Genomic DNA, 27,360 nt, shown 5'->3' with positions numbered 1-27,360 from the left:
TTATGATCAAATGAGAACATGTTACATCAGGAACCAGTAACTGAATGGACAGTGAGGTTAAAAAATGGAATGGGGGCTACAGGTAGTTACTCAGACAGGAAATGGTGGGAAGTGGCAATCCGTGGGACTGGTACTGAGGCCATTGGTCATGATTAAATCAATGATTTAAATTCAGGAATTAAAAGCATAACTTCAAAATTTGTGAATGACACAGAATTGAATTGTGTAGTTAATACAAAGGAGGAATGTGACAAAATGAAGGAAAACCATCTTGATACATGTGAGGGTCTGCACTTTTGCAGAAAGAATAATATCCTTGGAAAATAGATGCTTAAGCGGGCTAGAGAAAGAGAGGGATTGGATAATGTAGATATACAAATCAATAAGTGATTTAACATTGTTCTTTTTATGGCTTTAATAATCAAAGTATTTATAGAGGGAGAGAGAAGCAATCTTATATTAAATCTGCAATCTAGATATGGATTACTACAACCAGTCTGTTTCCATCATCTAAAACTGGATATTAAGGCACTGGAGAAAATGCAAAAATATCTTAATAGAATGATAGCAGAACTGAATGATCATAACTTTCAGGATAAAATTGACACGATAGGGCTCTTTTCTCTAGAAAATGGAAGACTTGGGGTTAAATAAAAATAAAATACTGTAGATGCTAGAGATCGAAATAAAGACAAAGTGTTTGGAGAAGCTCAGCAAAGCAGTACCTATGGAGAGTGAAACAGAGTTAATGTTTAGCATCTAATATGATTTTGGTTCCAAAGTAGAGTGGGCAAAACCAGAACTTGGGCCCTAAATATAAGATAGTCATTAATAACTCCAATAGGGTATTCAGGAAAAAAAAAACTTATTTATACAGACAGCAGGTACAGTATTGAATTCACTACCACAGTTCAGTTGAACAGCAAAGGAACAATCAAGGGGAAGCTTAATAACACACAAGGGGGAAAGGAATAGAAGGATCTGCTCATAGGATTCAGTAAAGATGGGTAACACCACTACGGGCCTGTTAAGCTGGAGGGCTTACTTCTGTACTCTAAATACTTTATAATACTTTGTAAATGAACAGATTAACAGTATAGATGATGTTAATCGTCAACATTTATCCGATAGGTGCAGTACTCTCTCAGTACCATGGTGAAATGTCAACCTAAGTTTTCTGCTCAGGTTTCTTGAGTAGGACTTGAACCTCTACTGTGTGGCTCAAATGTAGTTTCCACTCCACCAAGGATATGCAAGCCCTGGGCCTCCTCATGGCCAAATTCTAGCTACTCAATGCCTGGAGGAAAAACACCCCATTTTCCAGCTTGCGACCCTCCAACCACACGGGATCAATGTCGATTTCACCAGTTTCCTCATCGCCCCTCCCCCCAACCTTATCCCAGATCCAACCCTCTTTAACTATCCTACCTATCCATCTTCCTTCCCACCTTCCACTCCGACCTATCACCATCACCCCAACCCTTCATCTATCTATTGCATTCCCCGCTACCTTCCCCTAGCCTCACTCTCCAATTTATCTCTCAGCATCCCTGGGCCCCTCCACATTCCTGATGAAGAGCATCAACTCTCTTGCTCCTTGGATGCTGCCTGACCAGCTGTTCTTTTCCAGCACCACACTTTTTGATTCAGACATAGTGAACCAAGGCTAACACAGAACTATTAAATAGATCTTTAACTCTGCCTGGGCATAAAGCCATCATTGCGGAGTCACCATCCATTATGGCAACAGCTGAATTATAGTTGATTTCAATTGAAGTGAAAATTGGACTACTTTGACAACATGATCAATATGTAGTACTGGTTTCAGGCTCCGATGAATTTGTTTACATTTAGATGCTGTCAGCCAAAACATATGGCTAGATTTTAAACTTTCAATCTGGATTTACAGCATTGTTCTTGTGGAAATGCTTAAAATAAGCCATTACCTGACTGGAGTAGATACTGTGACGTCCAATCCAGGTTTTAATTAATCTCTATTTCTGAACAAGTGAGTGATTCTTGTAAAAATGCAATCATTTACATTTAGGCAGAGGCAAAGAAAAGCTCAAATGTTTTTGAATACTAGCCTCAGGAAGATCTTGAATGACAGGTATAGAAAGGAAACACCATCACTGGAACAGCAGTTTAACTATATACTCTTCACTCTGAATTGAAATGCTTCTAGTTCATAGGCGACTTTTCATTCACAGCATTAACATTAAACCATCTTACAAAGCAGCTTTTTTTTTTGAATGTATTTTAACTGTTCACTAGCTATCAGTCACTTTAAGAATACTGTAGAATCCTGATCTATTTGACTGAGCATTTTTGTGTCATAAAGGGTTCTTTATGAACTGATTACAGTGGGTTTAGCCAGGTCAACTCGACAGGCTCAGAAGACTTTTGAACCTATTCTAATCAAATTGTTACTTAGTGGTACAGGTCTTGGGTATTGCTGAAAAAGGGACTGCTGTCAAAGATTTACATCCTGCACTCATCAGGATAGATCACAAGAATACCCTTCCTCAAAAGGAACAAGTTGTATTAAAAATGAGAAGTCGGTGCTGATTGGTGGGCAAGTGAACTCTGATTGGTCGAGTGTTGCCATGGAGAATATACCAGAGAATGGCTGTGCATTAAGCTTCTGTTTGGTTGAAAAAGATGTAATGTGTGCCTATGTTCTTTATTTGCAAAGGATGGGTCATGTGTGTGAGCATATGCAGCCTATGGCTCATGTAAGTGAGTTATACTGTGAGTTGGATTGAGTACTAGAATAATCCTTAACATAGTTAGAATTGGTTAGCAAGTGTTTTCCAAGCAAGAAATCACATCTAACTTAGTCACTACATTCTGAGTTTTGCCAGTACAGGCCGGGTGATTGCAGAATTATATAAGTGGCGAATATAGTTGCTATTGCAAAGTAGCAAAGTAGCAAAGTTTTACATGGCTAGCTTTGCACATTTTTCACATTTTTGAGACACTTAACCCTTCCAAAATAATCAGAGGTAAAGTGGGCACTTCTCAGAAACCTGAAATTGCAGGCAGTCTTGGTCCGTTCATGGGTTTGCATGATATACAGTGGGCAATGATCTGATCAGGGAGGCTACAATCCTGCAGGATGTCTATTTCAGTATCAAGCTTGCATGATGAACAAATAGCTCCAATCCTACTTACAAGATCGATGATGAGGCCAATCATATAGCCCATGGAACTATATGAAACCAGCGCATTAATTAACCAGTGTAGTTGGGCTTGTTATAGACAGTTAAAAATCACACAACACCAGGTTATAGTCCAACCAGTTTAAATGGAAGCACACTAGCTTTCGGAGCGCCGCTCCTTCATCAGTTGGTTATGGAGGACACAAGTGTAAGGCACAGAATTTACAGCAAAAGTTTACAGTGCGATGTAACTGAAATTATACATTGAAAAATACCTTGATTGTCTGTTGAGTCTTTCATCTGTTCGAATACCATGATAGTTTCACTTCTTTCATGTGTAAATCGTAAATCTTTTTTTAAAAAGTTGCATTCTCAGGTTAGCTGTAACAATGGGTGATAGCTAGATAATATGTTGAAGGTAAAAACAATGACTGCAGATGTTAGAAACCAGATTCTGGATTAGTAGTGTTGGAAGAGCACAGCAGTTCAGGCAGCATCCAAGGAGCTTGGATGCTGCCTGAACTGCTGTGCTCTTCCAGCACCACTAATCCAGAATATGTTGAAGGTGTTGGCCCCCTGTCTGTGCCATGATTCTAATCTAAAAAGTGAGATAACAGAGTTTTACATGAATTCATGCAGTTTTTGAGCAAAGTACAATGTGATGGGCACCTGGAAGTACTCAGGGATGCCCTCATAAGAACGGGATATGATGCTCAACTCATCAACCGCCAATTCTGATGTGCCACAGCAAGGAACCGTAATGACCTCCTCAGGAGACAGATATGTGCTGCAACCGACAGGGTATCCTTCATTGTTCAGTACTTCCCAGGAACTGAAAAACTATGCCGTGTTCTTTGTGACCTGCAACACATTATCAATGAGGATGAGCACCTCGCCAAGACCTTCCCCACACCTCCACTGCTCGCCTTTAAACAACCGCCAAACCTCAAACAGATCATTGTTCGTAGCAAGCTGCCCGGCTTTCAGGACAACTCCATGCAACCCTGTCACGGTAGGCGTGCAAGACGTGTCAGAGTGTGGACATGGATACCACCATTACACATGGGGACAGCTCCCACCTTGTACGTGGCAGGTACTCATGTGGCTAGGCCAACATTGTCTATCTTATACATTGCAGGCAAGGATGCCCTGAGGCATGGTACATTGGGGAAACTGAGCAAAGGCTATGGCAAAGGATGAATGGGCACCGCATAACAAACAACAGACAGGAGTGTTCCCTCCCAGTCAGAGAACACTTCAGTGGTCCAGGACATTCAACCTCGGACCTTCGGGTGACCATCCTCCAAGGCGGACTTCAGGACAGGCAGCAGCAAAACGTGGCCGAGCAGACGCTGTTAACTAAGTTCCATACCCATAGGGTGGGCCTCAACTGGGACCTTGGGTTCATGTCACACTACAGGTGACCACCATTGCACTATACACACACCAGGTACTCCTAAACACACACACGGACACTCATATACACAGACATGCACACACTCACACACATCCTTACAGACACATACACTCCCACACTCTCACATGCATCCTCTCAGAGACTTAGACCACTCTATACTCACGCACACACATATACACTCTCTCACAGACACTCACAATCCCCCACCCCAGACACAAACACACACTCCCACACGCATCCCCTCACAGACTTATGACACTCTACACTCACATGTACATGTACACTCTCTCTCACACTCACAACCCCCCAAGCCAGACAGACAGACACACACACGTTTTTTGTGGGATGAATTTGTACTTGCAGAGTTACATTGTACTTTGCTCAAAAACTGCATGAATTCATGTAAAACTCTGTTATCTCACTTTTTAGATTAGAATCAATCTAAACATCATGGCATAAACAGAGAACACGGGGGCTAACACCTTCAACATATTATCTAGCTAACACCCATTGTTACAGCTAACCTGAGAATGCAACTTTTTAAAAAAAGTTTTGTGATTTACACATGAAAGAAGTGAAACTATCATGGTATTCGAATAGATGAAAGACTCAACAGACAATCAAGGTATTTTTCAATGTATAATTTCAGTTACATCGCACTGTAAACTTTTGCTGTAAATTCTGTGCCTTACAATTGTGCCCTCCACAACCACCTGATGAAGGAGCGGCGCTCCGAAAGCTAGTGCTTCCAATTAAACTGGTTGGACTATAACCTGGTGTTGTGAGATTTTTACTTTGTACACCCCAGTTCAACACCGGCATCTCCAAATCATTGTTATAGACAGGGATGGAAGGCCCAACAAGGCATATCAAGCAGAGCTGCATACGTCAGGAGATTACTTCAGGCTAAAATAGCCAAACATTTTCAGTCTAAACTGAGACAAATATCATGGATGCATTCACAGGGAAACTAGATAAACACTAGAGGGTGGATAGCTTAGAAGGATGCATTGATAGAGCCTGAGAAGCACACCAATGTCAGGAAAAATGCAGACTACAGAACATTTCTTTGTACATCGTTTTGTTTTCTTTTCACAAAAGTCTTTGATCAAACAAATCAAGCAACCACTAGGAAACTGCAATTGCAATATGGATGCCAAAGTTCACAAGCACCATCTGTTCTTAATAGATAATACATAAATAACAATACTGTACAATGGCTCCATCACAGATCTTTTCCCAGTTAAAATAGGCATCATCAGAACAGGAATAGGCCATTCAGCCCCTTGAGCCTGTTCTGTATGTCATTCTGTATGTCACATATTGTGCATCATTACACCAGCACTATACTCAATCTTCCTTGTAGCAGTGCAGGTTTCCCTCAGGTGTGGTAATAACTTATTGCACTGACAGGACTTTCTGTCCTCAACCAGTTGAAGACCACAATCAGGACACTAACACTTCTGTAAACAGAGCTACAAATAGGTTGAGGATGAAGAACCTGCTGGTGCTCACTTTAAGAACTACAATAAGATTGCTGAGTTCGCTGAAATCTGAGAGCATGGGACTTACCCTGAGCATTGGAAGATGAAAGTCCTGAGCTAACTCACACCACAATGCCTTCAATTGGGATTCATGCCTAAGTGTTGGAGAATGTCCCTCACTTCCCTTATCTTTGAAACTAGAAGCTTATATGAATGAAGAGATCCAATGTGCTAACTCAGCCGATGGTGAATTGTGTACGAAGAACAATACAGGACAGAAACAGGCCCTTCAGCCATCCATGCCTGTGCCACTACATTTTGCCCTTTCATGCTAAAACTGTCTTCACTTACAGGATCTGCATCCCTCTAATTCTTTCCTGTCCATGTACTCGTTCAGGTGCTTCTTGAATACTGCTATTCTGTCTGCTTCCACCACCTTCCCTGGCAGCGCATTCCAGGTACTTACCACCCTGTGTGTGAAAAACGTACCTCTCTCATTTCTTTTAAACTGCCGCCCTGCCCCACACCATCCCATCCCCAGAACCTTGAACCTTTGTCTGCTAGTAACTGAGCCCTCTACCTTGGGAAAAAGTTTCATCATTTCCAATCTGTCCATGCCATTCACAACCTTACAAACCTATATCAGGTTCCTCAACCTCCTGAGTTTCAGTGAAAACAAACCCAGTCCAACCAGCCTTTCTTCATAGCTAAAATCCCCCATACCAGACTATAACCTGGTAAACCTTTTCTGCACTGTCTCCAAAGCATCCACTTCCTTCTGGTAGTGTGGTGACCAGAACTGAATGCAATATTCCAAATGTGCCCTAACTAAAGTTCTATAAAGCTGTGACATGACCAAACTACCCTTATACGTAATGCCCTTCCAATGAAGGCAAGTATGCCACAGATCTTTACTTGAACAGGTTTTTGAGAATCAGACAGACACTAAACTCAAAGGTTATCTGGTCCTCCGCAGACTCCTCCACTGTGCTGAAGCTTGGATATTTTATAGATTCTATATCAAAGTCCTAGGACAACACCATCAATGCTGCTTTAGCAGGACCTTTCAAATCAAGTGGGAGGACAAAACAGCAGATGGGAATTCTACAAGACACAGGCATGTCAAGTATAGAGGATATGATAATCACCCTTTAGATGAGATGGAGCAAACATCTAGTCAGAATATCATTTACAAGAATGCCCAAACAGGAGTTCCTCTCAAAGCTAGTTCAGGGAGCCAGTTCACATGGGAACCAAAGATTCAAAAATGATCTCAAAATTTCCATGGAGGTCCACTCTATAATATACAAGGGAGGCAGATGCCCAATCATAGCCAAAATGGCAAATCATCAAAAAGAGTATCAAGAGTTTCTAATCAACAAGAGCAGACGGTCAGAGAGAACAGAGAGAGATGGTAAAAAGAGGAAGATACTCAAGTCAACAAATTCCCCACCCCCATCTCTAACATGTCCTCATCGTGGATGGGCCTGTAAGACTCACAAAGGGATTATAGGGAACCTACAAACCCACAGTCAAAACTGATATTTCATTTCTACCCAGCCATCTGCAAGAACAAATCATCCTTGGCACAGGGATAGCTAACAGAGATAGAAATATTCAGTGCACTCCAAAAATAAATCATCAAAATACCCTGGACAAGCTGTAGCTTTAGAATTTTTGTATTTTTCTAAGAATTGGAAAAGTGGATGGGTGGACTGGCATCACACACTATAGGGAGAAAGTGAGGACTGGAGATCGGAGTTAAGAGTGTTGTGCTGGAAAAGTACAGTAGATCAAGCAGCATCCGAGGAGCAGGAGAATTGACGTTTCAAGCAAAGGCTTCATGATGAAGAGCTTATCACTCACTATAATGCAGTCATGTTTCTTACTTATCAGTAGGATTGTTCTGTGCACCAAACTGTAATGAATGGTTGCTGCTGCAGTTGTTTGATCCTGAAGAAAGATTCCTGCTCTTAAATGATGCAGAGGGCAGTGCTGCCTTGTCTCCTATCAGAGGATCTCCTCCATGTAAGCACTCCAGAGTTTCTATGAATACAGAAAATAATAAAATTTAGGTTTAACTTAAAGCACAAATAGAGACAGAAAATATTGGAATTATTCAGAAGACCAGACAGCATCTGTTGAGAGTGAAACCAAGATAATGTCTCAGGTTAATAGAAAACATTAGAACCATACCTGGTTTTAAACATGTAGCAAGTTCAGACAAAGGCAATGAAAAGGGAAGAGGAATCAAATGTGAGAAAAGATTGATGATAGGGTGGAAGGCAGATGAAATTAAATAATGATAGTGGAAGGTGAAATACAAAGGCAATGGAACACGTACAGAAACAAAAGATGGAGCTAGACAAGCTGTGAATGATAATTGTTAAATGACTACCAGCAGGTGCTGCTGAAAAATATATAGAGGAATCACATTGTGAGCACTGAAGGCAAAGTTAGAGGATGTTTGGGACTAAAAATATTTAGATTAAATTAAGCAAATGGAGATATTTTAAAAGTGGCTGATAAAGATCATAACTAAAAGTGCTTTCTAAAATAATGAGTTTTTAGTTTTCTTTAACTACAGAACTATATCATGCTCTTAAATTGATTGCATTTTAGTGTGAGAATACTAATAAGTAGTGCTACAATCACTTGAACATTGTTGAAAGGAAAATCATTTTTCACTTAGTACAAATGCAAGGATATACTACAGGAAAAACACGTCTGCTGATTGGTTGACAACCGGACACTAATTAGCAATGGCAACATTTTGGTCAATGTGAGGTGACTTACCAAATCAGCACCCTTTATTTCCTGTAGCATAAACTGTTGTGGTAATTTGAAATTTGGCATTCTTGCATTTAACTTGAAGAGGGCAAAATGAAAAGTTTTGGTAACATGTTTTTCTTTCCAGCAATAGTAGTAATATAACAATAGATTAATTCTTCATATTGACATACCTGACAGATTTAAGCATAAGTAAACAGATCAAACATTCTCTCACTGTATCTCTAATAAAAATTAAGATTTTTGTTACCTTCAGGTTTTTAAGAAGTATTTTAAAACAAAGGACAAATCATACAGATTTGAATTAATATTAATAAATGATTAAGTCTTCTGTCGTAAAATTGAAACATTAAAGATATTTTCAGTCCCATATACACTACACTATTCCCCTTAAGAAAATGACTGTAAATATTTGTTAAGTAAACTCTTTGCATGTTGCGAAATGTTTGAATTATACCATAATTGAGGTATATTTATTTTGTGCTTGCCATCCTTATTGTATAGGAATACCTGAGATGTACAAACTAGAAAATTCCTAGGTTCAAACTGCTATAAAACAGTGGCATCGAGTTAGGTAGTGGAAGCCACAGAAATTGGCTTCAGGTTAGGAACATGGGACTGGGATATCATAGCAATTACAGAAACATGGCTCAGGGATAGGCAAGACTAGCAGCTTAATGTTCCAGGATACAATGCTACAGGAAGGATAGAAAGGGAGGCAAAAGAGGAGGGGGAGTGGAGTTTTTCATAAGGGATAGCATTATAACTGTACTGAGGGAGGATAATACTGAAATACATCCAGGAAGTTATTTGGGTGGAACTGAGAAATAAGAAAGGGATGATCACCTTATTGGGAGTGTATTATAGACCCCCCAATAGTCAGAGGGAAATTGAGAAACAAACTTGTAAGGAGATCTCAGCTATCTGTAAGAATAATAGGGTGGTTATGGTAGGGGATTTTAACTTTCCAAACATAGACTGGGACTGCCATAGTGTTAAGGATTTAGATGGAGAGGAATTTGTTAAGTGCGTACAAGAAAGTTTCTGACTCAGTATGTGAATGTACCTACTAGAGAAGGTGCAAAACTTGACCTACTCTTGGGAAATAAGGCAGGGCAGGTGACTGAGTGGGGGAGCACTTTGGGGCCAGCGACCATAATTCCATTAGTTTTAAAGTAGTGATTGAAAAGGATAGACGAGATCTAAAAGTTGGAGTTCTAAATTGGAGAAAGGCCAATTTTGATGGTATTAGGCAAAAACTTTCAAAAGCTGATTGGGCACAGATGTTCGCAGGTAAAGGGACTGCTGGAAAATGGGAAGCCTTCAGAAATAAGATAATGAGAATCCAGAGAAAGGATATTCCTGTCAGGGTGAAAGGGAAGGCTGGTAGGTATAGGGAGTGCTGGATGACTAAAGACATTGAGGGTTTGATGAAGAAAATGAAGGAAGCATATGTCAGGTATAGACAGGATAGATCAAGTGAATCCTTAGAAGAGTATAAAGGCAGTAGGAGTATACTTAAGAGGGAAATTAGGAGGGCAAAAAGGGAACATGAGATAACTTTGGTAAATAGAGTTGAGGAGAATCCAAAGGATTTTTACAAATATATCAAGGACAAAAGGGTAACTAGGGAGAGAATAGGGCCCCTCAAAGATCAGCAAAGTGGCCTTTGTGTGGATGTGCAGGAGATGGGGGAGATACTAAATGAGTGTTTTGCATCAGTAGTTACTGTGGAAAGGACATGGAAGATATAGAATGTAGAGAAATAGATGGTGACATCTTAAATAAATGTCCATATTACAGAGGAGGGAGTGCTGGATGAAACACATAAAAGTGAATAAATCCCCAGGACCTGATCAGGTGTACCCTAGAACTTTGTGGGAAGCTAGGGAAGTGATTGCTGGGCCTCTAATTGAGATATTTGTATCATTGATAGTCACAGGTGAAGTGCCAGAAGACTGGAGGTTGGCTAACATGCTGCCACTGTTTAAGAAAGGTGGTAAGGATAAGATAGGGAATTATAGACCAGTGAGCCTGATGTTGGTGGTGGGCAAGTTGTTGGAGGGAATTTTGTGGGATAGTCAACATGGCTTGGTGTGGGAAATCATGTCTCACAAACTTGATTGAGTTTTTTGAAGAAGTAACAAAGAGAATTGATGAGGGCAGAGCGGTAGATGTGATCTATATGGACTTCAGTAAGGCATTCGACAAGATTCCACATGGGAGACTGGTTAGCAAGGTTAGATCAGAACTGGCTCAAAAGGTAGAAGACAGGGGGTGGTGGTGGAGGGTTGTTTTTCAGACTGGAGGTCTGTGACCAGTGGAGTGCCACAAGGATCAGTGCTGGGTCCACTACTTTTCATCATTTACATAAATGATTTGGATGTGAGCATAAGAGGTACAGTTAGTAAGTTTGCTGATGATACAAAATTGGAGGTAGAGTGGATAGCGAAGAAGGTTACCTCAGATTACAACAGGATCTTGGTCAGATGGGCCAATGGGCTGAGGAGTGGCAGATATGAGTTTAATTTAGATAAATATGAGGTGCTGCATTTTGGGAAAGCAAATATTAGCAGGACATATACACTTAATGGTAAGGTCCTAGGGAGTGGTGCTGAACAAAGAGACCTTGGACTGCAGTTTCATAGCTCCTTGAAAGTGGAGTCGCAGGTAGATAGATAGTGAAAAAGGCTTTTGGTATGCTTTCTTTTATTGGTCAGAGCATAGAGTACAGGAGTTGGGAGGTCATGTTGTGGCTGTACAGGACATTGGTTAGGCCATTGTTGGAATATTGCGTGCAATTCTGGTCAGGGTTCAGAAAAGATTTACAAGGATGTTGCCAGCATTGGAAGATCTGAGCTATAGGGAGAGGCTGATCAGGCTAGGGCTGTTTTCCCTGGAGCATCAGAGGCTGAGGGGTGACCTTACGAGGGTTTACAAAATTATGAGGGGAATGGATAGGATAAATAGACAAAGTCTTTTCCCTAAAGTGGAAAGGTCCAGAAATAGATGGCATAGTTTTAGGGTGAAAGGGGAAAGATATAAAAGAGACCTAAGGGGCAACCTTTTCACGCAGAGGGTGATATGTGTATGAAATGAGCTGCCAGAGGAACTGGTGGAGGCTAGTAGAATTGTAACATTTAAAAGGCATTTAGAGGGGTATTTGAATAGGAAAGGTTTGGAGGGATATGGACCGGGTGCTAGCAAGTGGGACTACACTGGGTTGGAATATCTGGTCGGCATGGATAGGTTGGACCGAAAGGTCTGTTTCCGTGCTGTACATCTCTATGACTCTACGACTGGGGGAAAAAGGAAAATTTGGCAAAGTTCCTGTCCTCTATTTCCTTTGAATGACCCTACTGCTCTGCCAGTTGTATTTATTTTCTAGTCGACCTGTCAGAGGTTTCTTACACACCTCTGGAGCAGGTGGTTCTTGAACTTGGGTTTCATGGCTCAGAGTTAGGGACACTATCAAGCACTACAAGAGTCCCTTCCTGAAGAAGGGCCTGTGCCCGAAACGTCGAATCTCCTGTTCCCTGGATGCTGCCTGACGTTCTTGAACTTGGGTTTCATGGCTCAGAGTTAGGGACACTATCAAGCACTACAAGAGTCCCTTCTTGCTAGGCATACAGTGAGGATTCAATTTAACTCAGCTGTAATGTTCGTATGTAGGAATATGCTGTTGACACTCGATGTCTAGGACCAACACATTCCAAATGGACTTTTACAATTGATACAATTGGGTGCCTGATCCCAAGGAAACCATACCCCTGCAAGAAGTAAGTGCTTTTAGGAAAAAAGGCAGGGGTCAGTCTAAAGGGGAAGGACTAAAAAAACACTTTGTGTGCTGCACAGGTATGATGTACGGGTCACTCTGCGGTCTAGGTGTGAAGTAAATCAAGATAAATGTTACACGGGGTCCATCTGAAATGTAGTATCAATTTTGTAACAGGCTGTTTCAAACCAGGTCTTAGGAGACATCGGTGAATAAAACAAAACTGCCCACGATCTAGGAATATGACTCAATGGTATTGAAACATGGCAGAGTACTGGGAGTTTCAGTTTGTATCTAGTGGTGCTATATCTGACTCTCACATACAGTTAAAATAAACACGCTGCAAATATGTGAATTAAATGCTGTTAAAATGTTTATAATGTCATACCTGGCTCCACATGTAATATGCAAATTTCTATTAACCTAGGCATAGGTTTCTGTCAATGTTAATACTCCCCCACTTGTTTGGAATGTGCTACATTATTCAGAAATACAACTGCAGTACAAGAAGTTATGTCAGCATAGATTGCTAGAGGCTTACATTTTATTTGAAGCAAATCAGAGCTTTTTGACTTTGATGATTGTTTCCTGGCAGTCTATAGCACTGTTAAACTAGTTATGACTCACTGTACTGATGGTACTTAATCTACAAAAGGGGCTTGGAATCTCGCTGGACTCAGTTATCTGCCATGGTTTGAGAAAATTCATGAAATCCCATCTTAAGGTACAGTTTTACATCCACTTTAACCAGAAGTGCAATTGGGCAACAGCAATAAACAAGGTGAGAGAGTCAAAGCTACTTCAAATTGTATTGCAGGAAATGCACAAGATTCTCAGAGCTCCCTATTTTCATCACCACAAACAGCACCATCCTGTGACCAATCTGAGAACCACCAAACTCTCACAGAACAACAAACAACAGAGGTTCAATGTTTTTCCAGCTGGGTTCCCAGCGATGCTTTTCTAAATTGTGAGGTAAATTACAATATTGCTGCAGACAATTCAAGCACAATTATTTTGACATGTATATGGTTTATGACACATTTTTGAAAGGAATTCAGAAGATAATTAAACAGGAAAACATTAATTAAGATTAGTAAAAATAAAAATTACATATATGTGATGCCGAAGAATTTTGTTTTGTGTTGTTCCGTTAATTGGTGGGTAAATGTGGTAGGCAATAAGGAGTGTCAAAGTTTAACGACTGAATGAGAATAGAAAATTCATTAAGCATATGCATTATAGGGAAAAAAAAACAAACATCAGAAAATGCTGATGCAATCAAGTTAATTTGGAAATACAATTGTACATTTTCAAAATAAAAGTGAAAAGAATTAGCCTATATCCTGATGCATAAATGTACCTCTTAATGTAATATCACATTATGCAGAATATGAATGTCCCAGGTCTGAATGTGCTGAGTTAGCTGATCTCAGAATATGACCAGGAAGATATTTGGAAACATTTCTGATCTGAGAAAAATTATAAACCAATTACTTTGACTATCCCTGATCGGTATGTAATGATTCTTCCTGCAAACAGCATTTGTGAATTTTAAAAATGTTATTCTTCACACATGGGATGTAGTCATCGTTGGCTAGGCCAGCCTTCTTGAACCGCCACAGTCCATGGTGCTGTAGGTAGACCCACAAATTCCTTAGGGAAGGAATTCCAGTATTTTGATTCAACAACACTGAAGGAACAGTGATACATTTCAATGTCAGGATGGTGAGTGGCTCAGGAGGGAACTTGCAGGAGTGATTCTCCCTATCTCATGCCCTTGTTCTTCCAGATGAAAGAGGTTATGAATTTGGAAGATGCTGCCAGAGGAGCCCTTGGGTAATTTCTGCAGTGTATCCTGTAGTTAGTATATACTGCTGCACCAAATATCAGTGGTGGAGGGAGTGGATGCTTGTGGATGTGGTACAAATCAAGTGGACTGCTTTGTCCTGGAATGATATCAAGCTTTGAGTGTTGTTGGAGCTGCACTCATCCAGGCAAGTGGGGAGTATTCCATCACACTTCTAACTTGTGCCTTGGAAGTCTAGCCACATTTTATATATGGCAAGTCCAATTGACATTCTAGTCAATGGTAACCCCTCAGGATGTTGTTAGTAGGGTAATTCAGTGATAGTAATGCCACTGAATGTCAAGGGGTAATGGTTAGATTCTCCCTTGTTGGAGATGGTCAATTTGCTGGCACATATTTGGTGCAAATGTTATTTGCAACTATTCAGCCCAAGGTTGGATATTGTACAGGTCTCACTGTATTTGAACACGGACTGCTTCAGTATCCAAGGAATGACAAATGGTGCTGATCATTGTGCAATCATCAGAGAACATCCCCACTTCTGACCTTATGATGTAGGAAAGGTCATTAATGAAGCAACAGAAGATGGTTGGGTCTAGGACAGTACCCTGAAGAATTCCTGCAGAGATCTCCAGTAGCTGAGATGATTGACCTCCAACAATCACAGCAATCTTCCTTTGTGCCAGATGTAACAGCAGCTAGCAGAGAGTTTTCCCAATTCTCATTTACCCCAGTTTTGTTAGGATTCCTTGATACCTTATTAGGTCAAATACAGCCTTGATGTCAAGGTCAGTCACTTTCACCTTATCTCTGGAATTCAGCTCTTTTGTCCATTTTTAAACCAATGCTGTAATGAGGTCAGGAGCTGAGTGGTCCTGGCAGAACCCAAATTGGGCATCACTGAGCAGGTGCTGCTTAACTGCACTGATGACATTTTCCATCATCTTACTGATGATCGAGAGTAGACTGAAGAGGCAGTAAGTGACCACTGGATTTGGGCTACGTTTTGTGTAAAAGACATACCTGAGCCACTAGCTTATGGTATTTGCATATTCTCCCCTTGTCTGGATGGGTTTCCTCTGTGTGCTCCAGTTTCCTCCCATAGTCCAAAGATGCGCAGGTTAGGTGGATTATCCATGGGAAATGCAGGGTTACAGGGATAGGGTAGGGGATGGATCTGGACAGGATGCTGTTCGGAGGGTTGGTGGATTTGATAGGCCAAATGGCCTGCTTCTACACCGTATGGATTCTATGATTTAAGCATTTCTTGTTATCATGGAAAGTGAATCAAGTTGATTACAAACTGTGATGCTGGGGACCTCTGGAGGAGGCTGTTTTGGATCACCCACTTGGCACTTCTGGCTGAAGATTGTTTCGTGATTCAGCCTTATGTTTTGCACTGAATATTATGCTCCCCCTTATGAGCATGGGATAAATTTGAGATCCTCCTCTTCCATTGAGCTGTTTTGTTGTCCACACCATTTTTGACAGGATATATCAGGACTGCAGTGTTTACTTAGAACTAATCTGTTCTGGCATCACTTAGATTTGTCTACCTTTTGGTGCTTATGCTGTTTGGTGTGCAATTAGCTCCGATGTATAGCTTCATCAGGTCAAAACCTCATTTTTAGTATGCCTGGTGCTGCTCCTTCCCTTTTCAATGAACCAGTATGGATCCCCTGGCTTGATGGCAATGGTAGGGTGGGGAACATGCTAAGTCATGAGGTTGTTGATTTTGTCGGATTACAATTCTGCTGCAGACCCACAGCATCTATGGATGCCTAGTGTTGAGTTGCTAGATCTGTTCAAAATTAATTCTATTTAGTACAGTGAAAGTACCACATACATGCTGGATGGTATTCTCAATGTGATGGTGGGACTTTGTCTCCACAAGAATTGTGTGATGGTCTCTCTTACCGACACTTCATGGACAGATGCATCTGTGGCAGGCATCTGGCACTTGGATGTTGTTTGAAACATAGAAAGTAGGAGCAGGAGATAGCCATTTGGCCCTTCGAGCCTGCTCGACCCATTCGTTATGACCATATCAAATCATTCAATTAAATAGCCTATTCCTGCTTTACCCCTCTCCTTCGATCCCTTTAGCTCCAAGTGCTATATTCAACTTCTTCTGGAAATCATACAATGTTTTGGCTTCAACTGCTTTCTGTGGTCACAAATTCCACAAACTTACCACTGTCTGGGTGAAGAAATTTCTCCACCTCTCAGAACATCTTTCTTTAATAAATAAGAATGTTAATTTCTATCCTTAGGAAATCTAATAGATATCAGGTCAAAATTGGTTAATTATAAACTACTGCTATCAACACTTCAGGAATAACTTGCTCTGTCTGTCTACTTTTGCGATTAAGGATAATAAATTAAAAATTATGTTAATTGGAGTTACTGTGAATTGCAGTCGGCTGAACACAAAACAGATATTTTCTAATAACTTGCATTCCGTGGACGCCGCATGACAGTGATAGTACCATGGATATCAAATATGTCTATATAACGTGAAGTACAAAATGCGCACAAAGCAGAAATCAAGTCTGTTCTTTCTGGAGTTTCAACCAGTAGTTATCTTTTTTATCTCATTTATGGCACAATAGGATTTCTATATCGCCTCCAGAGAATTGAAATTTCATTCTCCCAACACACACATTTTCTGACCCTGCTGAGTGAGAAAGTTTACTGGTTTTACTATAAAACCAAATCTGCACAATCACAGATATTGATAGGATGAATATGTAGAAATTTTAGAATTAATCCATAATTAAATCCTCCCCCCAGAATGAATCCTGGGACTGAAATTCAAACAGTGACCTTCAACTGAAAGTCAACCTTCCAATGATCTTATACCATTCTTTTCAATTCTTAAAATTTTATTCCTAACACAAAAGATTCTAACTTTTTGTGGACATTTGCATCAAATTATCAGATTGTGAAAAATGCAAATTTTCCTCCATATAATTCTGATATAGCAAAAACATATAAACTTATCACATGTACTTATTAACACAGTAATAGGTGAATGTAGTTGTTATGAACCAGACCAAATCTCAATATATATTAAAAAGATAGCTTAGACTTTAACCTTTTCTTATTTTAAAGGTAAGTGAAAGGTGTTGCATTCCAGATGCAATTTGATTGGTCAAACTACTCAACTTTAAGCAAAACACATTTTATTTTTGCACTACAATTAAAATACAGACAAAACAAAAATAAAAGAATGGGCTTACCTGTATCTTTATTTCAACACTTAACATTACTAACTAACTGTTCCAATATACTAACATCCCATAAACACACCTTTGGAAAAGTCAAATTCAGTAAAATCAATTGTCTCATACGCAATTCTAGCAGCAAGAGAAATAAAGCCTAGCTGTTGAACTGTCAGTCAGTACTAATGTTCCAGAGAAAGGAATCAGAGCTTCCACATCCAGCTTCAAGACCCCAGCAACTGCTGAAAGCAAAATTAAAAATCCTATTTCTGTGGGAATGTGACCCCACACATTTAGGCTGCTTCTATTCCAACTTTAAAAAAAAACTCAAGGCCTCACAAGCTGTTTATTGGCTTTGAGCATACAGCTCAGAACCTCTGTCTCAACCTTTCTTCATTAAAAAAAGTACAAAGTACACCTCTTAAAGTCAAAGCATCATCACATAGTGAACAACTCAAGAACGTATTATTAGTTAACTGATAGGATGGGAGATAATTTAAGGACCATTGCAGGATTATCTTCCTGCTGACCATTGATCAATGTTACTGTTCTGCTGAGAGCAGTCAGATATTTAGCTGGGCAGCTGAATGATCCAATCGTGGCATTAAAACCAAAGTGAGATAGGAACATAGGAGGAATAGGGCAGCTAGCCCCTGAGCTTGTTTGCCCATACTAAATCAGGGCTAATCATCTTGCTCAATGCCATTTTCCCAAACTATTCCCATACTCATTAATATAAATCTTGAGTATTCCTAAAAGAAAGTCACCTTTTGGTAAAGTTTTTTTTTACCTTTCACTCCTTAGCACACTTCACAAGAATATAAATTCATGGGGAAAAAACAGCACTTATACAGCATGACAAGAGAGTTGGTTAGCAAAATAGACTTTGATTGGTAGAGGGGTTGTCATAAAGAATGCACCCATTACTGCTAACTGACAGCTAACAGCCAGACTTTATTTATATGTTAAACCAGGCAGGTTGACTCAGATTGATTTGGGCATTTCCCTGAGAAATGAACAAGTAATTAGCTGTCTCCTATTGAAACAGGTGCAATGATGAACAGTTTCTTTCTGTCTACAAATAACTGGGTCCTATGTAACAATATATGCAGCTTTTTACTACACACAAGTATATGACACTGCAAGCCTGACTAACAAATCTGAATTGATTATCAGTTTAATTCCTTGCAGATTCAGGATTATCCAACAAATCCAATTGCAGAGTCATGTCGAACAGCAGGCATGTTGTGAGGTTTGCAAGTGCAATCATACTGATTGGGTATGATCAGTATCTTGGTTGTTGTGAACAGCTGAACGGATGTGCTACTTGACACTAGTGGTCAACAGCCTACATACCTGGTATCATGCAGCCAATAAAATTCATAGAACACATTACTCATTCGGATCCTTCTGGAACTGTCTGGAAATTCAATCCTTTACAAAACCAGGGAAAGTAAAACTTTAAACTCTGAAATGATATGGACCAGCAATGTAAAAAAATTCCACTACCAAACATATATTACAAAAATCAACAATTGGAAATACAAGTAAGCAAACATCAGATCATATTCAATTCATGATCATGAACTTTTGCCAGCTTATTTAAACTGAGGGAAGAAAATAACCACATGTAAAACTTTTTAAAATGTCTTGCTTGAGGCTCATTATCTCGATAGTCTTCCTTGTGTTCTACTCTCACTGCAGAAGTTAAATAATGTATTTACATGCATATTATCAATGCCTTTCAGCATTTTTACATCTGTGACTGTGACTTTCCCAATCTTCTGTACTGACAGTAAGTTTTCACAAATTCTGTGCACCTTTTCTCATAAATTAAAAGTTTCACCATTCCTGTCATCACTTTTTCAACCCTTTCAAAAATCCAAACAGGGGAGCAAATACTTCTCTTGATAACTCTAGTAGCACTTAAATAGTTTTCAGCATGAATACTGAAGATAGTTTGATTCAAAATAGCTGCCTCAAATTAAATGGATAAGTCATAAATATAGTGATTAGGGCCAAGATGTAATGTTAGGTGGGCAATGGGAGGGTGATGGCAAGTGAATCCATTTCCTTCCCATTATTGATAGAGTGAAGCCCCAGCATTCATTTATACATAAGCTGCAAATCCTTTATTAAACAAACAAATTAGGAGCAGAAGTAGACCACTCAGTCCTTGAAGTCTCATCTGTATTCAGTATGATCATGGCAGTTCTGATTACTTTAAATACTGAACTACTCCTGGCAACCATTTACCCACTTGCTTGTCAAGAATCTACCAACCATCTACGATTTAGTTGAACTGAATTAGAAACAATCCTAATTCAAAATCAAAACTGATATTGTTGAATTTAAGGAGATGCTTTATTTTGATGCATCAAGAAACTACTGGAGAAGTGAACATTGCATAAGTGCTTTGAAAGAAGGACACTGCAGCCTTTACCAGATATCTCACAATAAAGTAGCTGGAGCAGTGGCAAGTTCAGGCAGGCAGATGGCTTAAGGGTTGCAACGGTCACAGAATTGACATTGGATATAATGCAAATGTGCTAGCTATGAGGTAATATTAAATCGAGCAGCTTGCTGGTCCACATTGAGGCTATAACTTTGGTCTGCCTTCTGCTGTAAGAAGCTTTAAGAAGGCAATTTATTATATTCATTGCACCTCACATCAACAAATCATTTATTTTGTTCCTGGGTTTGCCATGATTCTGGAACTCCAGGGATGCTCTTCCAGCAGTACAAATGCAAGAACTGCTAGCATTTAATTGCTCTCGAAATGTGGGACTGCCTCCCCTGGGATCTTAATTCCAGGTGGCCTGTTGATGACCTCACCAGAGTCTGACTGGGGTGTGCTTTGGTCGAACATCCAGAAGTAGCAGCATGTCTCTATCACAGCCTCTCCAGTCAGCTGCAAGATCTCTGCTGCCATAACAGGATCCTGCCCATTGATTGGTTGAAGTGGTGTTTTAGTGCTATTTTGCTACTAACTTCATCACAAGGCAAAAGAAAGGCCTTTAGGTTGGACAGTTTAAGTACTCAAAAGACTAATCTGATACGCTGAAGCTTTATGATTTTCTTCACAACATGCAAAATTATAAACATTTACACATTTTTTTGCACACGTTATTGTATATTGCTTGGAGGTTGAAAGATCTAGGTTGGAACACTTAATAAATGTAAAGTGGTTGAAAACATACTGATGAAATATCATCACTATAATTTGAAAGTTATGTCCCAAGTACAGTGAAGACAGTTGTCTCATAATGATTGGGCTTTTAGTGTATGCAATTTAGCTACAACCAAAAGCACGGGGCCATGTTCAAAAGGTGTTATGACAAACTACTGACCCTCTTGAGAACTTCAAATTTTGTATGCAATCTTACTGACGTGAACAGAAAACAAACTCCATCATACCAGTATAAATTATCCATCTGGGAATGGGACTGTATCCAGGAGTACAGGCATATCTGTATAGAATTCCTTTATTACAGAATACAATCCTACTGACAATGTAATTCAAACCCACTGGTTGCAGGTCACACTATACAGATACCAGTCCCAGAGAACGTCCGCAACGTAACCAAGGCAAACATCATCTCATTTGGAATTGGTACCTGATCAGGTGTAGGAGAAAGTGAGGTCTGCAGACGCTGGAGATCAAAGCTGAAACTTTATTGCTGGAACAGCACAGCAGGTCAGGCAGCATCTAGGGAACAGAAGATTCGACGTTTCGGGCTTCCTGAAGAAGGGCATGTGCCCGAAACGTCGAATCTTCTGTTCCCTAGATGCTGCCTGACCTGCTGTGCTGTTCCAGCAATAAAGTTTCAGACCTGATCAGGTGTACTCTAGAACTCTGTGGGAAGCTAGGGAAGTGATTGCTGGGCCTCTTACTGAGTCACAGGTGAAGTGCTGGAAGACTGGAGGTTGGCTAACTTGGTGCTACTGTTTAAGGAAAGTGGTAGGGACAAGCTAGGGAACTATAGGCCAATGAGCCTGACGTCGGTGGTAGGCAAGTGGTTGGAGAGAATCCTGAGGGACAGGACGTACATATATTTGGAAAGGCAAGGACTGATTAGGGATAGTCAACATGGTTTGTGCATGGGAAATTATGTCTCATTAAGTTGATTGAGTTTTTTGAAGAAGTAACAAAGAGGATTGATGAGGGCAGAGTGATAGATGTGATTTATAAGGACTTCAGTAAGGCATTTGACAAGGTTCCCCATGGAGTATTGAGTACAGGAGTTGGGAGGTCATGTTGCGGCTGTACAGGACATTGGTTAGGCCACTGTTGGAATATTGTGTGCAATTCTGGTCTCCTTCCTATCGGAAAGATGTTGTGAAACCTGAATGGGTTCAGAAAAGATTTACAAGGATTTGGCAGGGTTGGAGGATTTGAGCTATAGGGAGAGGCTGAACAGACTGGGGCTGTTTTCCCTGGAGTGTTGGAAGCTGAAGGGTGACCTTATAGAGGTTTACAAAATTATGAAGGGCATGGATAGGGTAAATAGGCAAAGTCTTTTCCCTGGGGTGTAGGAGTCCAGAACTAGAGGGCATAAGTTTAGGGTGAGAGGGGAAAGATATAAAAGAGACCTAAGGGCCAATTTTTTCACACAGAGGGTGGTGCATGTATGGAATGAGCTGCCAGAGGAAGTGCTGGAGGCTGGTACAATTGCAACATTTAAGAGGCATTTGAATGGGTATATGAATAGGAGGGCTTTGGAAGGATACAGGCCGAGTGCTGGCAGGTGGGTTTAGATTGGGTTGGGATATCTGGTCGGCATGGATGGGTTGGACTGAAGGGTCTGTTTCCATGCTGTACATCTCTATGACTCTAATACCATCAAAATTGGCCTTTCTCCAATTTAGAAGTTCAACTTCTAGATCTGGTCTATCCTTTTCCATCACTACTTTAAAACTAATAGAATTATAGTCGTTGACCCCAAAGTGCTCTCCCACAGACCCCTCAGTCACCTGCCGTGCCTTTTTTCCCCAAGAGGAGGTCAAGCTTTGCATCTTCTCTCGTAGGTACATCCATAAAAAGAATCAGAAAATTTTCTTGTACACACTTAACAAATTCTTCTCCATCTAAACCGTTAACACTATGGCAGTCCAAGTCTATGTTTGAAAAGTTAAAATTCCCTACTGTAACCATAAAGTGTCCTCAGCAGGACAATATTGAAGTCAATAGTATCTGCTTGTACAAGAAAAGTTTGTATGCAATTTTTAAAATAAGTCTTCTGGGCTGTGGGTATCACTAGCTCAGCCAGCATTTGCTGCTCATCCATAATTGCTCTCATGGCACTTAAGGGTTAACCAGATTTCTGACAGTTTGGAGTCATATATGGGCCCGAGTCCAATGGCATGACGACTACACCACCACCTCTCCTCAAATACTACGAAATAAACACGAAGGAGACACTGCCGGAAAAACCCCAGCTTCAAAGAACAGTAAAACATCAGTAAAAGCTCAGCCATCACTATTTCTTGGCAGCTAGATAACTTCTTGCTGATCAGAAACATTTTCTTGTTGCAATTGTAAAACATTCATACTATCAGTCAGACTGGTAACTAGATTATTCTGCTTGTCAAAAATACTCTATTATGACAACAATTATTGAGATAGGGAAGCCTCTGAGGCGGTGGCCAGAAAGAAAAACTATTCTGTCATCTTCAAGGTAAAAGGCAGCATAGATACATGCAGAGCCACCTGTATCCCTCAAGGCTGCCTTGTAGATAGACTCTTCAAAGATTTGAAAACTAGAACACTTCAAACAGATTTCAGTCAACACAGCAATCAAATACATAGGCAAGGTACAGGTCTATACGATGCTGCAAAATCACCTATGTTACAGATATTGTCATATGGCACTGGCCAAGTTTTTGATGATTCCATATATTAAATGACAACATAGCATCAATATTGCAAAATTTCCAACCTGAATCAACAGGAAAGTTCTTTTTTTCAAGAGAAAATTCTAACAAGTATGTACTTAAAACCCTTTAACTTTTTTTGCCTTCCAAAAATATTTCCCACTAATATCTCCTCCTTAGGTTCTGGCATCTACATTAGACCCAGACTGAGACAGTGAGAAACCAATCTTCACAGACCAAAAGGAAACCATCAGTAACTGACTCGCACACAGTAGGAGCAACCGGCCGGTATACAACCCCTGCTTATTGATCAATGGAAAGGTAGAAAACAAGGAAGATCAACCCATCCTCTTGGGGGTGTCCCCGTGCCAAATGTACCAAGAAGGTCAACAACATTTAAAACATGCAGAAGTAGACTAAATCCTACTGTTCCCAAGGTACTGTTGTGCTACATGTTAAAGGAATTCCATTAATTCTCAAGTTCTGAGTTCTGAGGAAGGGTCACTCGATTTCTTTTAATAACTCTGATTTCTCTCCAAAGATGCTGCCAGACCTGCTGAGCTTTCCTACTAATTAAAGGCTTGCCACATCAATGCTCAAAGAAAGCTTCAACACAATTTGATTTCTTCAAATCTGTCTTTAAATTTTAAGTACCAAATATTGCCAGGAATTTCTATCTTGCAAACAAGATATTATTGATATATCTCAAAATGTTAACAAATTGTTGTCATGACAGCACAATATATCAGCAATAAGGTGAAGAAAATGTATAGGGTTTCTTCAATTCCATGTGATCTGACAAACAAAGTAATGAAGAGAATGTTTGGAAATTGTAACCCTGATAGAGAAGGCATATTTTTGTGTTAATTGTAGCATAGAAACTTTAGTGACACTGACAATAATAGCTGGAGGCAGGGAAGCTTAATGTTTACTTGCCTCGTATACCTGTCTTACTGGGTATTAAGCAATATAGAAGAGTATGAACTTGAGTTCAAGTCCTGAAAATTAACAGGAAATACCTGGAGGCAATGAAGATAAAAGGGAAGGCTCATTACAAACATGACTTAAATGTATAGCTTGAAAACATGATTGACAGATCAGAACTCCTATTTCAGGGTGTTACTAAGGGGACAGTAGACAGTGCACTCTCTAATACAGAACTTAGCAACTGCCCTTTAGTTCCTGAAGTTCCATTGTTGCAGAAACAGACACTTCAACAGAATGGAAGCTTTTTTGCTTGTAGGCATTTAGCTGGATAGCGTGCCACCAATGTAGCAATCTAAAGATGCCAATTTAATTAAAACAGTTTTAAGTGCATTGCCTTTATCAGTTAATGAGAGCTTTTCGTCGTAAATGGGTATGTTTAGCTACACAAATCTAAAAGATGTAAAGTACCTTTTGACATACTGTATGATCAGATATGGGCCAAAGGGAATTTAATAGTTAAACTAGAAAGACAATCAGCATACTGAGTACTTTAACTGAAATCATAAAGACTACAAAAGAAGTGCTAAGTAGGTTGAGAACTTCATCACAGGAAAGAGAGAGAGAAAAAAATCAGAGACACAAGTGACAGAGCTCACTGTAGTAGCTAATCACAGAGTAGAATTCTCAGAATGTCTACAAGAAGCATCATATCTTCCAAAGTTAAAAATCACACAACACCAGGTTATAGTCCAACAGGTTTAATTGGAAGCACACTAGCTTTCGGAGCGACGCTCCTTCATCAGGTGATTCGGCATCTCCGAATCATATCTTCCAAGCATTGAGAATAGGAATTCTGAAGGGACGGGGCGGGGGACATTAAATGTCCCATTCAGTACAAGATTGATAATATAGAAGGAGAGATGGATCATATAATATAGAATAACTCTTATTCTTTAATAGAGACTTCTATAAAGATATCAAGATCTTAGTCAAAAGTCCATTTTGATCGACATCAGGCCTATTAAGACTCTTCTTAGACGTGACTTCCACCACACACTAAAATTACACATTAAACAAAACACACATTTTATCAGGCCTCACTTAAATTGCAATTGTGTTTGGTATTTTATTGCTGACAATATTAAAATAATGAATTCAGCTTGCATCCTTAATTCATTTTCTAATATGCCAGTGAGATTTTCATGACATTTATCAATAATATAATTTGATTTCATAATGATTTCATTGCTTAGAACATATTCAGCACCAAACTGAACATGGAATGAAGTTTTACATTGGGAACAATGCCATACATCCAGACAAACTGATTTTTTAAAAAGATGATTTAAAATAACCATGGTCTCACCACCAGACTTAGAACCACATTAGTATACGATTGGGAATGAATTTCCAGGTGACCCCATAAAGTTTCATGACATGAGGTCAAGCATGGACAATGAGCACCCTCCAACAACTCTGGCCTCAGGAGATGAACAAATTTGGAAGCACCACTACTGACCAAGTTGGCCAAGTCCTAGAGGACATTGCTGCTAGAGTTTGCAGCAGATTAGGGAACTAACAAGAATGAAAAATCTACTCTATTTCATCCTAACCAGTCTTCCTGTTGCAGGTGTATTTGTTCATGATAGAATTGGTAGGAGTAACTCCAGAGTCCTTGTGGAGGTGAGGTCCTACCTTCACATTGAGGATATGCTCCTTTGGATTGCATGGCAGTACCAATATGGTGAATAGGTAGATTTCAAACAGATCTAGCAACTCAAAACTAGGCATCTGTAAGGCAGTGTGGGCTATCATCAGCAGCAAAATTGTACTCAACCACAGTTGGTACTCTCATGGTCTGTGATACCCTCCAAACTTCCATCATCATCAAGCCAAGGGATCAAATATGGTTCAATGAAGAGTGCAGGAGGATCAGCACCAGGCATGTCTAAAAACAAAGTGTCAAACTGTTGGAGCTACAACACAAGACTATTTGCATGTCAAGCAGCCGAGGCAACATATAATCGACAAAGCTAAGTGATCCTATAGCCAACAGATCAAAGCTAAGCACAGAAGTAAAAAAGTATTCGGATGAACACTTGAAATGTCATGACATTCAAGGCTATGGACCTAGTGGAGAAAAATGTAGGTAGTAGTGTATTTTTGGCAGTATAGACTCGATAATTGACGAGTCTCTTCTGTACTATATTATTCCATCATTTTATGTCCTGTCACATCCATTTGTGAACTGTGCTAGACAAATGACTCACTGGAGGAGGAGATTTCATAAATATGCATGTGCTCAACAATGGGGGATCTGGCACATCAATACAAAAGAAATGGCTTAACCATTTGTAAGCATTTTCAGTCAGTGATCAATCCATTTCTGTCTCCTCCTCAGATCCCTAGCCAAACTGCCTACTTCTGCTCTTATTTCATATGTTTGTAAGTCAGAATTGTGATGGAATACTCAAGTCCCTGGAGTGCAGCTCTAACAGCACTGAAGAAGCTCAACACCAGAACAAAATGGCCTCTTATTTGGGTCCTATCTAACAATGTCATCACACTGTTCCTCCACCAGTGCACAGTGGAGCAGTGTGTATGATTGACATGCTGTACTGCAATAATTCACCATGGTTCTTCAGACAGCACCCATGATCCCTACCATTTAGAAGAACAAGAACAGTAGCCATCCATCAGTACTGCTGAATCCCACCAAATCCCAAAAATCCCTCTCTAAAAGCATTCTGGGTGTGCTCACACCACAGGCTGCAATAGTTCAAGGATGAAACTCATCACCATTTTCTCAGCAACGAGGTCGCGTAATAGATGATAGCTGAGATAGTCCACATCCAGTAAAGAGATTTTTAAAAGTAATACCAAGAAAACGATCAGCAT

The 27,360-nt window shown here is 40.0% G+C and overlaps 1 protein-coding gene across 5 annotated transcripts in view; it reads right to left on the bottom strand.

Moving 5' to 3' along the window:
* Positions 1-27,360, bottom strand: part of LOC122553140 (WD repeat containing planar cell polarity effector) — a 134,053-nt gene that overhangs the window by 5,712 nt on the left and 100,981 nt on the right. For all 5 annotated transcript variants that reach the window (XM_043696719.1, XM_043696716.1, XM_043696721.1 and 2 more), the window contains one exon: positions 7,952-8,108. In XM_043696719.1, coding sequence (XP_043552654.1) covers positions 7,952-8,108 — 157 coding nt within the window. The remainder of the gene's footprint in view (positions 1-7,951; positions 8,109-27,360) is intronic.

The sequence above is a fragment of the Chiloscyllium plagiosum genome, chromosome 9, assembly GCF_004010195.1.
Source record: "Chiloscyllium plagiosum isolate BGI_BamShark_2017 chromosome 9, ASM401019v2, whole genome shotgun sequence".
NCBI lineage: Eukaryota > Metazoa > Chordata > Chondrichthyes > Orectolobiformes > Hemiscylliidae > Chiloscyllium > Chiloscyllium plagiosum.
The sequence above is the reverse complement of the archived record's forward strand: the minus strand, read 5'-3'. Positions and strand labels throughout refer to the sequence as shown.